This window comes from Zeus faber (assembly GCF_960531495.2).
Source record: "Zeus faber genome assembly, chromosome: 15".
Taxonomy (NCBI): domain Eukaryota; kingdom Metazoa; phylum Chordata; class Actinopteri; order Zeiformes; family Zeidae; genus Zeus; species Zeus faber.
This window is the reverse complement of record NC_137194.1, coordinates 17,685,286-17,698,114: the sequence shown is the minus strand read 5'-3', so window position 1 is coordinate 17,698,114 and position 12,829 is coordinate 17,685,286. Positions and strand designations below refer to the sequence as shown.

At 41.3% G+C, this 12,829-nt stretch overlaps 1 protein-coding gene across 1 annotated transcript; it reads right to left on the bottom strand.

Moving 5' to 3' along the window:
- Positions 1–6,282: 6,282 nt before the first annotated feature.
- Positions 6,283–8,475, bottom strand: opn7d (opsin 7, group member d; the record flags this gene model as incomplete). Its single annotated transcript, XM_080015271.1, has 5 exons — positions 6,283–6,759; positions 6,891–7,225; positions 7,833–7,960; positions 8,133–8,295; positions 8,385–8,475. 5 exons carry the CDS (start codon positions 8,473–8,475, stop codon positions 6,283–6,285), a joined length of 1,194 nt encoding a protein of 397 aa, XP_079871397.1.
- Between the last annotated feature and the right edge of the window lie 4,354 nt (positions 8,476–12,829).

The following is a 12,829-nucleotide window of genomic DNA, read 5'->3' as shown; positions in this document are numbered from 1 at the left end:
TAAACAGTATTACTGTTATCCAATATTAATAGTATCCAATTTTGATATTATGGCTGTTAAAATGTTAAAAGGATAATATTAAAGCTTTTAATGATATCAAACATATCCCGTTTAATTGATAGTAATTTACTTCGATATAATATTTGTAATATAATATATAATATAATATAATCACTTGTATTAAGATCGGCATGAATAAATACCAAACTTTAAAGACAATTTCTTTAGCTTTAATAATATGTAAATCAGGCAAAAATACAAAGAACACAAAAATATGATTACATTAAAAAAAAAAGAAGGAAAGCTGCTTGTGTAGTTAGTAGCTGAACGCCATTATTAAAGAGAGGGGGCGATGTCACTCCATTTCATTTCATTTGAAGACCGTTGACATCCTCGGGCAGCTCTGTGGAATATCAGATCCCATTTGAAATGATGTCCTTGCGTTGAAAATCGCATCAACCATATAAAAGTATCCCAAACCTGATAAAAATGTGCATATTGAGTAATGAATACATTAAAATGTATAATACTCAATACATTGGAATCACTGAAGAGTTATTGATAACACAAAGGTAAAAAAAAGATAGAGAAAGATAAACGCATTTTTTAAAGTTCCTATATACTGTAATGCACAACAATGTATTCAGTGTTGATGTGAATCTCAGTGTGATTGTAGTTGTTGGTTCCAGAATTGGAGGATTTTTAAAATGTATTTAGATCTTTTTCATTTTGACCTAAATTCACCTCTGCACTGAAAGCTAGGTTTCTGTGAACCTTTAATATATATATATATATATATAATTCTAAATGACACCTTGCTATTGGATTTGAGTTCCATTTCTCTATTGGTATTAATGGAACCCTTAACTTTAAGGTCTTAATATGTTTTAAGATGCCCTGAAGTACTGCTTTTAGGACCATGGTACTGTATGTACATCACAAACTGGGATTCATTGGTTTGTTGATTTGTATAAATACATGCTTGCAGTGTGTATAACAGAATGTATAGCAGTGCTGTGTGTTGTTTCCTTATTTGATTACACACACACACACACACACACACACACACACAGTTGTGAATTAAAAGTTGGACTCTGGATTCAGCGGACAGATAGCGACTGCTTTTGCAGAAGCCAAATCCATGGTGTGGGAGGAGTTTGGAGAGATGAGTATAGAATGAATTTCGGGTGTCCTGAAAGAGGTTCTGTAAAATCACTCTGCAACTCAGGAGGGGAAGGTGGGACATCGCACAAGCTATGCTAAGTAAAAGCGATGAAACCAGAAGGAACAATTTGAGGAACTCCTTCACCCAAGGGACATGTCCTCCTTAAGGAGGCAGGGCTGGAGCCTCGAGTGATGGAACCCCAGCAGGTGTTTCGGGGTGGGTGAAGAAGCCCCCGGGTGGGTGAAGAAACCCCTCAGTGGCGAGGCACCATGGCTGGTTGAGCTCCATCCAGAAATGCTGAAGGCCCTGGATGTTCAATGTGTTCAGTGACTCGTCAATGTAGACTGATCAATGAGGCCTTTCAGTGTGGCTTTTGCATGTTTTCCCCATCTTCATGTGGGACCCCCCCCCAACCTAAAAGTCCTGAATGTCACTCTTCTGCCGATGCCCTTGGCCGCCAAGGCATTGGCTCTATAGCTGGAGTGTGTGGCTGCCCACAGTTAGGATTGGTTAAATACAGAGGACAAGTTTCCCCACAGGGATCAACACAGTAACTCTCCTTCTATGTCTTTTTGAACTGGCAGACCGAAGGCTAATTCCAATCATAGGAAATTACATTACCGATCTCACATTTAGGAGGAACAATGCAGATTTTGACTGGCCGTTGAGCAGTGGACCTGGTTTTTACCCTCTGACAGATAATTGAGGTTGAACCACCCATTCAACCTCAATTATCTGTCAGAGGCTAATCCAGTAATCCAGCATGCAGGAGTTTTGTCAATCTGAAGAAGGCTTATGGATACATTCCCCGAGGCATTCTTTTGGATTCTTTTTGCCATGGTCCATTCAGTCCATCTACATGACAGTACATTCATTCCTACTATTAAGTCTCTCATGTTCAGTGTGAGTTTTGGACAGTGGTTCTCTCCTGCCTTCCATATTTTTACCGATGGTCGCAAGATGTGGTGCCACTCTCCATGATACTGTTAGGAGCTCAGTGATGCTGCTGTTCCTCCACATTGAGAGAAGCCAGTTCAAGTGTTTTGCCATCTGGTAAGGATGTCCCCTCGGTGCCTCCCTTTGAAGGTGTACCAGACACGTCTGACTGGGAGGAGACCCCAAGGTGGGCCCAAGATGCACTGGTGGGATTATATCACTTGGATGGCCTAGGACTGACTAGGGATCCCCTGGGAGGAGCTGAAGGGAGTAGCAAAGGAAAGGCATGTCTCGGCTGCTCCGCCTGGCCTGATGCCACAGGAACTCCGACCTTGATAGGCAGTTTTAGAAGATGGATGAATGGATTTATTTCCAGTGGGAGGCTGAAACCACAATACATATCATCACAAATTGCCTTGATGGTTTATAAACATGCTCTACAGTGAGGTGTGGTAATCTGGTCACCACTCAAACAAATAAGTATGTTTCAGTATAAGGGTTCCTGAGATTTGAAATTTGTCAATTAAATTTGTTTTCCAAAATGATGTATTTCTCTACATTAAATTATAGATGTAGCAATTGACATGAAGCATATTTTGAAGAAAAGTTTATGGTTCAGGATAATTTTCTGTGTCATTTGCATAAAATTATACTTGAAAAATATAAATTGTTGCTAATTTCCACCTCACCACTTTCAAACTTCAAATTTAAGATATACAGTATTATCAAACGTGATAAATCCTGTAGGGAAATTCATGGATAATGACAGTATGGCCTATTCACTTTGGAGAACAGCAGCTTATGTGGATGGTTATTTTATGTATCAAAACTGGTTTTAGGTGGAGTCAGAGAAAGTGTTTTATTCTAATGGTGTTTACTCAAATGTTTTTAATAAATTGATTAATAAAAATGAAACGGATCAATAAACATTGATTTCAACAATTTTTGTAACAAAGACGTAATAATACCGTTAAATAATAAAATGAAATATAAAACAGAGATACTACAGTGTGTGGAGCAATAATGCTTTTTTGTTTTCTTTTTATGTACATATTAAGGCTCCTTGACGCAGGGAAGGAATGGTTCTTCTTTCTTCAACCAGATGAATGTCATGTGAAAAATGTGTTGCTCTACTTTTGCGTGTTCATTTGTACCAAGGCTGTAGCTCCTCCCTGGTTCTAGTCCATTTACAACTTGCTCTATCTAGCACAATACAAAGCTGTAATTCCTAATACATTTAACCATGATTATGAATTTGATGGATTTGAAATAGGGGGCATTCCGATGTAGGTGTGTGCATGTCGTGGGTTGTGGAGTGGGAGCAGAGCACTTTCTGTTGCAGACGCTGTTTGTGGAGAAGCTGAGTTGAGTCCTTGGAAAGTTGCACAGGTTAAAGAACGGCCGCTCCGTCACTTGTGCTGCAGAGAAATTGTCATCTGTGAAAGGTTGCTTGGACTGAAGGCTGTACTCACTGACTTTGGAGCGGCACCCTGGCTCTAGACCTAGAGACCTTGAACCAGCAGTCCTTTTTTCACTCTTTATCCCCTTTTTGTCATTAATAAAATGACTTAAATCTAAAGGCCGCTCTGCAGCGAGTTGTGTCCTCCTTTGTCTTGTGTGATGGTCGGTCAGCGTGTATTCCTCATATCAAGCTGCATCCTTTTAGGGCCAGACTGGTTTGAGTTAGTCACAGATTGCAACAGCAGAAGCAGGTGACTCACACTTGAATGCCAATTTAATTATACAGGCAGTATTTCACTTTCGGCATTTATGCTTTGTCTGGAATATATCACCAAAAGAAGGCAAATGTAAGTTGTTGAGGTTCTTTTAAAATTATTTAGCACTGTGGATATCGTCGCCTTCCTAAAATAATGGCATAAGTCATTTTTTGACAAAAGTGATTTTTTTGGCCTAAATCATCTCCTCATGATGCTGGCCACCTCTGGTAAAATCTCCTACCTCCTCAGAATGTCAATAATCATCTATTGTCATATCCGTTTTGAATGAAATCATTAATAAATATGATATGTTTGGTTCATTTTTTTGTGTTTTCTGACCTGAAAAAAGACTTATGCCATTATTTTAGGAAGGTGACGATATGTATCAGCAGGCTACATAGCTGAGCTTTCTTGGTTGCTCGTTGGTTGGTCTAATGAGCAACAGGTAAAAGCCCCATCCCCACAATCACTCAGGAGAGGAGCCTGTGTCATGACACATGTCTATCTGCTCCGGGTTAATTCAAATTGGCCCACTCTCTACAATAAACCGGTGTCTACAACCCCGGTCTTCTGTGTCTCTGTGCTGGAGGTTCCTGAACACGGCACTTGGATGGCGCATGGTAGGCAAAACTGGCACCTGAACAGGGACTCTCCGGCAGGGGAAGGGACACAGACGCACTTGAGCCACCACCAGGTAAACGGCCAGCCCCAGCACCAACCCTCTCCAGACTGGCAGCAGCAGCACCCAGGTTGTCCGGCGGAGGACCGAGGGAGAAGCAGCCGCAGCAACCACCACGGGTAACCGCCTGCAGCTAGCTCTTCTTCCCCGCAGCCACTCCCGGGACCATCCAGCAGCCCAGCAGCCAGGCCCCCCCTCCAACTATGTCCCCTGGAAGGGACCATTTCATTTATTTTTTTTGGACATTTGTTGGTTTAAGGTATAGGAACCCTGCATCAGAGTCTGTCGTTTTCAGGTAGAGCAACCCCGTTTCAGAGTCTTTTTAGGCTTTTTTCCCCCCATTTTTGTTCTCTGCTTGGGGGGGCTTCGACCAGGTATTCTCCATGGCCTCAGTTTGATGTTGGGGGTATGTGATGTGGGGATGGGGTGGTTTGACCAGCCACACCTGACCTGGATCTCGGTAATGGGGATCAGAGTGGCTGCATACCCGTTCTTCATTAGTTGGTCTAACGAGCAACAGGTAAAAGCCCCATCCCCACACACACTCAGGAGAGGAGCCCTGTCATGACACATATCTATCTGCTCCTGGCTAATTACAACTGGCCCACTCTCTACAATAAACTGATGTCTACAACCCCGTCTTCTGTGTCTCTGTGCCAGAGGTTCCTGAACACGCCACTTGGGTGGTGCGTGGTAGGCAAAACTGCCACAGAACGCTTTTAACCATGATTTTAATTCCGATTTGCCGAGTGGCCTTTCTATCTTCTCTAACACAAGCCAGCGCTAGCCGCCTAGTTTACTTCTGCCTTCGGAAAGAGTTTTTGCGTTCCAGAAGAACACCAGCTCAGCCTGGGAAGAGCACAGATAGCAGGGAGAAGGAATGCATGACTTAAAATGACTGTTTGTGTTTGAATGAATGCACAGAGAACCTTAACGATTACTTTACAACGACTGCTTGATAACATTATCGCAGTCTTACATTCAACCATTTTTGTATGAGCCAGAATACAGCACTGTGGGAATCCAACAAAGAGAGGAACACTGAGGAGCTGGGGCCAGGGTTTGGGTTAGTATTTTTGTAACAATGCTTTTTTCCCCCCATTGATAGCAATAAAAAGTAGATTTATTATCACCAGATTAAGTAGGGGATGCTCAGTCTACTGCCCCTACACAACCACACCAAAGTGGCCATAGTTTTGTTGTTTTTACTACCTAGTCACGACTCAACTGATGAATAGCCTCATGGGGTCGAGGTTGGGAACCATACTGTACTAAGCTGTCGTGCAATGCATAATGATGCATGTGGTTAGGGATGGACAGAATCTCTCATGAGGAGGATTTCAATATGAATGCAGTGGAAATTGTTATTGGTTGAATAGACTCCAGAGACCACCACGATTGCCCAGACCTCCACATTACTAGTAGCAAAGCTTTCCTTTAAGTAGTGTAAAACCTGAACATTGGCTGTATAAAGACCTTTCAGTTTAGCTTTTCCAGCAGATATACAGTACAAGCAGTGTGGATTTGGTGGATCCAGGCATATTGAAGAGGTTGAGTAGCAAAGACTTTTAGGAATGACAGCATGTTAGGTTTAAGGTTAAAGCGTAAGCGACAACAGCCTGTGGGGTTGTCACTGTACTGCTTTTCACTTTTGCTGACACGCACTCCTGTAATTTATTTTGTGCCAGTCGGACACAATTCAAGCAAGGCTTTTCAATAGCTTGTCATGCAAGCCTCTCCCCTGTTTTTTTTTTTGTTTATACCTCATGGGTGCTGTTGTAAGTCTAGATGAAATCCGCCTGTAGTTTTGGCGGGAGCTGATGCAACACCGCCACTTCCCTGCAGGTGGATCCAGTCAGAATGCAGGCGGTCCTCTGGGAGGTGGATGGGTGAGACTGGGACCCACCCTTGGAGCAGTGAAAACATGCTCCGTAGTTCCCTTGCTGTCCATTGGAAAAGTGTGTGTCCTTATTGTTGTGCTGCAGAGCACAATCAAGATGTTCCCCCCGGTCGAGGCGAGAACTTCCCCGGCAGATCATCTGTCGGAACGTGGACGTGTCTCTGTACAGACATTTGCGAAAATTGGGTTTGCACAGTAGGTAGACAATGGGGTTGTAGATGGTGGAAGACTTGGCAAATATGGCCGCCAGGGCAAACGCCGTAGCGGGAACCGTGGTGGCATCGCCGAATGCAGCCCACATTGCCACGATGGCATATGGGGTCCAGGCTCCCAGGAAGCCTATACACACTGCTACTGACAACTGTGGAGAGAGACACACAAACACGCACACAAATACGTTTATATTAAAAGGTTTCTATTTTTCTCTGTTCCAAAATGCTGTTGTCTCATTTATATTCTCAGCTCCAGTGGTGGAGACACATGTCGTATGACCTTGACAATGAGCGCGTGTGCGTTGGTGGTCTTTGTCTGCGGTGACACATGCTGCTGCACGGCCTGACGCGAGCCCCGCACGGTCAGCAGAATGAAGGTGTAGGAGAAGAAGATGATGGTGCAGGGCAGCGCGTAGCAGAACAGGAACAGGCAGACGATGTAGGACAGGGCGGACAGCTCGTGGTTGGGTGCTCGCCAGTCGATGCAGCAGGCGGTACCATAAGGCTCAGCGCTGTAATGGCCCCACTGGGCCAAGGGACCCACAGCGAACACCGAGGAGTAACACCACACTCCCACCACCATGAAGCAGGCGTGGGAAGAGGAGAACTTGTTGCCTGATGGAGACAGACATTGGACAATGCACCCGCTATGCAATGATAAAGATAAGGCAAGGCAAATTTATTTATGTAGCGCATTTCATACACAATGGAAAATTACATATTTACATATGGATAGAAAAATGACGGCAATACTTTCTGTTTTGGGTCATCAATTTAAAAAGATATATCGAAGGGTCACAATTATTCCTCAGAAAATTATTTTCAATGATTATTTACACTATTATTACTACTTGCATTTCTTTATAACTATTGGTCTTGAATTATTAGTCTTGAATTACTCCAAGCTATTTTGAAATAATTTTCAATAACAACCAATACATTCCTCATTATAGCAACCCCAATATAATCCTCCTAATAGATAAGTTTCTTACTAAATCTCTTCATATGCATGTCTTATCCCTAATAATACACCTGATAAGCACCTAATAATACTTTTTTTCTTGCTTTTGAAGCCTGTTATTCTACTGTATATGTGTTACATATGTTACATCATTTGGCTTTGCAATAAAATCCCTTTGAATCCACCGTTTCAACTAATCGTTTTTACCAACTTTCCTAAACTCCTTAAATCAACAACAATGTGAGTGTATCAGCCTCTTGCCGTGGTTCGGGAAGCAGACTTTGAGGCAGCAAACCAAGGAAAGCGCCGTGAGGTTGGTCAAGCTGCACAGACCAAACAGAACTCCGCACATCGCATAAACCTGACAGGTGACTTCACCAAACAGCCACCTGTAAGAATGAAGGGACAGGAGGGACATTGTGGAATAAACCAGAGGAATTGAATTCAGTGTGTCAGCAGTTTCAGCCTGTATTTAACTAAGTTCATGATCCGAATAGCGTGAATACTTGTGAAGACCAGATAAAACATTTTAAACAATTAAAATAAAGAGGCAAAGCATACCTATGGGAAAAAGCTGATGGTATGGCCAAAGGGAACAAGGACAGGGTCATCCCCAGATCACTGATCGATAGGTTGATGATAAAAAACTCTGCCGGCTTCAGAGACAACCTCTTGCGATACGCGACCAAAAGTAGAACACCATTTCCAGCCAGTGACAAGGTACCTGGAAAGGAGAAAGAGAGGGGATGGGGTGCGAACGACGGATGGAAAGGACTTTCAAATCAGAGGCTGGTGGTGGTGGTGAAGACTTACAGAATATGCTGTAGAGCAAACCCATGAGGAGATCGTTCTCCTTGGAAATGGTGGAGGCAAACGCATCAGATGTGTCTGAAGCATTTCCCATCTAGAACCACAACAGAGAGACGGGTAAAGGGTGAAGCAGTGCAAATGTACAAGTTCAATGGGAATTATATCTTTTATTTTGAATAATTTATCCAACCCGGAAGATACTTTCATTGAACATGCAAAAATGCAGACTCCAGTCTTGCCAAAATAATATCATTGGTCAATCTTTACTATCTAATCTAAATAAGTATAAGTATATCCCAAAATTGCTAACTAAAAACAAAGACACAATGTGTTCTCAAGAGACTCTGAAATAGCCGTGAAATAATACACAAATCAGGATTAAAAGAAAGAAGGGTTTTAGATCTGATTATGTCACTGAAAGGAACAGATGAATGCAGCACATACGCAAATAGAGAGCAAAGCTTACGAATAAAGCTTATTTTTATTATTACTATCTTCACAAAATATATTGCTTATACATAAACCTTGGTATTTCTGGAATGATGGAGAGTTTGGCCGTTTCTACAGCCAAACTCAATTAATGCAGTGATGGTGGAAAAAAGAATGTCTGAGACACAAGCGTATGGGTCTTTATATTGCTCAGCAGATGGCTAGCCAAATCCAAATAACATTTACGCAGCGTGGTCTGAAACACTGCTGAAGAAGTATTTGGGTCACATTTGAATCACCGGACAGAACGCTCGCCGCTCGGAAGTCGTGGTGAAGTCACAGGGCGACGCGGGATGGAGAGGGATCAGGCACTTGACCCTCGCTCGCCTCGCAAATTCACTGTGGTGACAGTGTTTACCACCACTGATGAATCTTTATTCAAAAGATCCAAATAGGTCAAAACATATGATTAGGTGAACATATGGTCCTCGCCAATTTTTGGTGTCGTTTAGATCTCTGCACAACGGTCTTAACACCTAGAATCATTTATTTTGACACGCAAACATTCATTAGATTACAACGTGCACAAGATGAGAAAAAAAATAAATAAAAAAGGCCTCTCGAGCTGCCAAATGTCATCCCAACAAGACATGCACATCTTTTTTTTCTGATGTCATTAATGGTGTTTTGAAATGCAAGAAAAAGGAAAGAGGGAGGGAGGGAGAGCTGGCCATCTGAACCATGTCTAGCAGCCGAACTCCGGCCGCTTGGCTTTTTTTGGAAGTGATGAGCTGTGACGGTCCTGAGATTGAGCTTGGCCCATGAACAATTCTCTGCCACTGGGATTAATTGGGCGTCCCTCAAGACGAGGGCAGACAAAGGCCTTTGGACGTGCAAAAGCAAGAATCCTTGCACTGCCGGCTGACTCGGCATTACGAAACTTCTGCCATTCTTTAATATTCCGTGCGTGCTGCTGGCACTAAGACATCTAGGGTCCCTCCACCCTCCCATGTTTTTTTTTGCAGCTTTGTCAATACTAATGGAGCAGACATTTTAGACTGTCCCCCCGGAGCTACCCAGTTTTTGTCTGCCTGAGAGCAAGTTTAACTTTACATGCCTGTCAAAGGTTTACCTACTCATCATCAAAGTTAATTTGGTATTGGACAAATTACTCTCATGGCATCCTAAAACCAGACCAGACCCAGACCCCTTGAACCCAGAATTCTGGCATCTTTCTTCTTTCATCCTTTTTGGAATATATATCTTGACGGTATTGAGGGGCTGTGTTTCTTGTGTTTTTTATTTATTTTTTATTTTTAATCTCAAAATAATAAAGTCAAAATTGCTGCATATACTCAGGGGACTTGGTTTTCTTATCTGAACCCAACGGCTGAACTGAAGAGGTAAACAAACATGGTTTGATGAAATGAATAAAACATATCTCATATTGAATGGAAACTGATATAGCCGCGTGTTGCATGTTGATCTTTTATAGTTTACTTTTTAATATGTTGTGTATGACCTGGAGAGAGCAATTCCCCACTAGATAACTGGCATAACCCTGCAGTAATTCTTGCTTTTTATTTTGACTTAATTTAGTTATTTATCCATTTGCATTTAACCCTTATTTCACAAAGACTACAATTTTGGCCGAAAAAAATGTCAAACATATCCTTGGCAAGAGTTCAGCAGAAAAGCGGCTACCAAATCATTGAGAAACATGAAGAGATAACAGAACCTGCTGCTGAGACGTGTAAAGCTCACAGTATGTGTAGTGTGGGGATGGTGTGGTTTGAGATCCATACTAAATACGGCCTCAAGAATGACACCATAGTTGCTACTGTAACTGATTATGCCTCCCACTTCACAAAGGCATTTGAAGAATAACACATACTACATCTCTGTTATTAGACGGGAACCAGATGAGCTAGACGGTGACACTGGCCTTTCCTTCATTAACATGATGACATGACCCAAGGGGCCATTCATCTTCTCTGTGATACCCACACACTCAGATTGGTCTCTACTACTGATCCCAAAAAATCAATGAAAAATCATCTCGCCCTCATTAGGCTAAATGACAAAGGCCAAATGTTGTGGAATGCGACTGGTGGACCAAAATCTGCTGAAATTCTATATGAGTTAATAAACCTGCAACTGAAGCCACCCTGCATTTGTTGGTGGAATTCTCTCTGATTTCTTAAATCAGCTCACGGCCCTTGAGAGAGGAACTCCCTGAGATGATGACTTCTCTTCATCTTCCTTCATTCAAAGAAATGGAGCTAGATGTCCACTACTGCAAAGCCATCCATCGCCTGCCATAGCTATCGACCGCCTGCAAGGCCAGTCGCCATGCTTTTATGGTGAGCTTCTGCCTACGCTTTTTCGCTATACAGTCCAAACAGTAGCAGCTGGAGGAATAAAACCTCAGGTACTCGGCCCACCTTTTGCAAGCCACCATAGAGGACTTTGAACGGAGGTTCTGAAGCTCCTTGCAGCTGCAGGCAGATGCCAATGAGGCCATCCTGGCCACGACCAATGCATCCATTTTTCAAAATGAGGCGGCTACCAGCAACACTGATCGGTGAGAAGAAGAGGATTTATCAACAAATTTTGCATTCCGCGGAAGAACTTGGACTTGTGTCAGAAAGTGAAATCTCATCCACCACCGACAATGAAGTTGATGAAGATGACATCTTCGTCTTTACTGACCAAATTAAGGATTCGGATTTCTTTTCCTGTTGATATGAATAGACATTATATAATCTACTCTACAGAATGGTGTCCTCATAATGTAAGCAGTATTATGAAAATAAACAGCATACCCCCCCCCCCCCATTTACCATCACCTATCTCTGTTACCATCATCGTTTATACAAGACACTTGTTTTGGGCTTGCTTGATTCCTTCAGCCACACAGCCCTACTGTCATCATTTCCAGTTGGGGGTTTTTGCAATGACTGAATTAAAAGTGATGTTCATTAAAATCAAAAAGGGAAAAGCTCAAATATATATACAGTATTTTTTTATGTTTTTTTTAATTTTTGTGCAATACACTTGTTTTGGGCTTGCTTGAGTCCCTCAATGACAGAGACAGCAGTTAATGGCAGGTTACCTTATTTATTGTTGTATCTTGAAAAACAGTTACATGCATTTTAATGAAATACATTTGCCCACACAAGCAATTTGGAATAAATGTGAATACATCTTATGGGGATGTGTTTGTAGTTTGTATCTAGATACATTTCAATGTATTTTTGCTCATCTCTGACTCTTAGATATAATAGAACAGCATAGAGGCAGAAAAAGTGATAAAATTTTTTCTGTCTCAAGAAAATTTTGGTTCCAGCCAGGACATCTAACAGGTTATAATTTTCTGGAGATTAAGACAATTATATAATTTTGATAAATTGTTCATTCAGAAATAATTTGAGACTAACTCTTTTGAGCAACCACTCACACTATTGGTACATTTGTTTATTTATTTATTAATCTATTTAATTATTTATCTATCTATCAATTTTGTATTTATTTGTATTTTATTTGCCAACTTCATAACATATTTTTTGTTTTTTTACTGAGTTAATTACTTATTATTTTATTTATCAATTTATTCAGCTTCATTTGAAAATATGTTTGCCTTATAAGCACTGTTGATGCTAAACATTTTTGCAGAATTACCTTTAAATAAAAGAATGGTAAATGTAAAAAACTCATTTGACAAAAGATTCAAAAATGGAAATGGATTGGTTGAATTATTATCAAAAGAATCGTCCACGAAAAAGTCACATGTCAGGTGTCTTGAATTACCTTTCAATAAAGAAGGAAAATCTAAAATGCACTTCTGTCTAAATGTGCTTTGAAGACGAGATTAGAAAAATATTTGAATGGAAGCGGGTTGGGCTAAATTGTTGTCAAAGGGTTCATCAATAAAGAAAAGTCATTGAAACTTAATTTATATATCTCTATAACTATAACTGTACAGTATAGATTATAAGTAAGTATTATGCAAAATAACG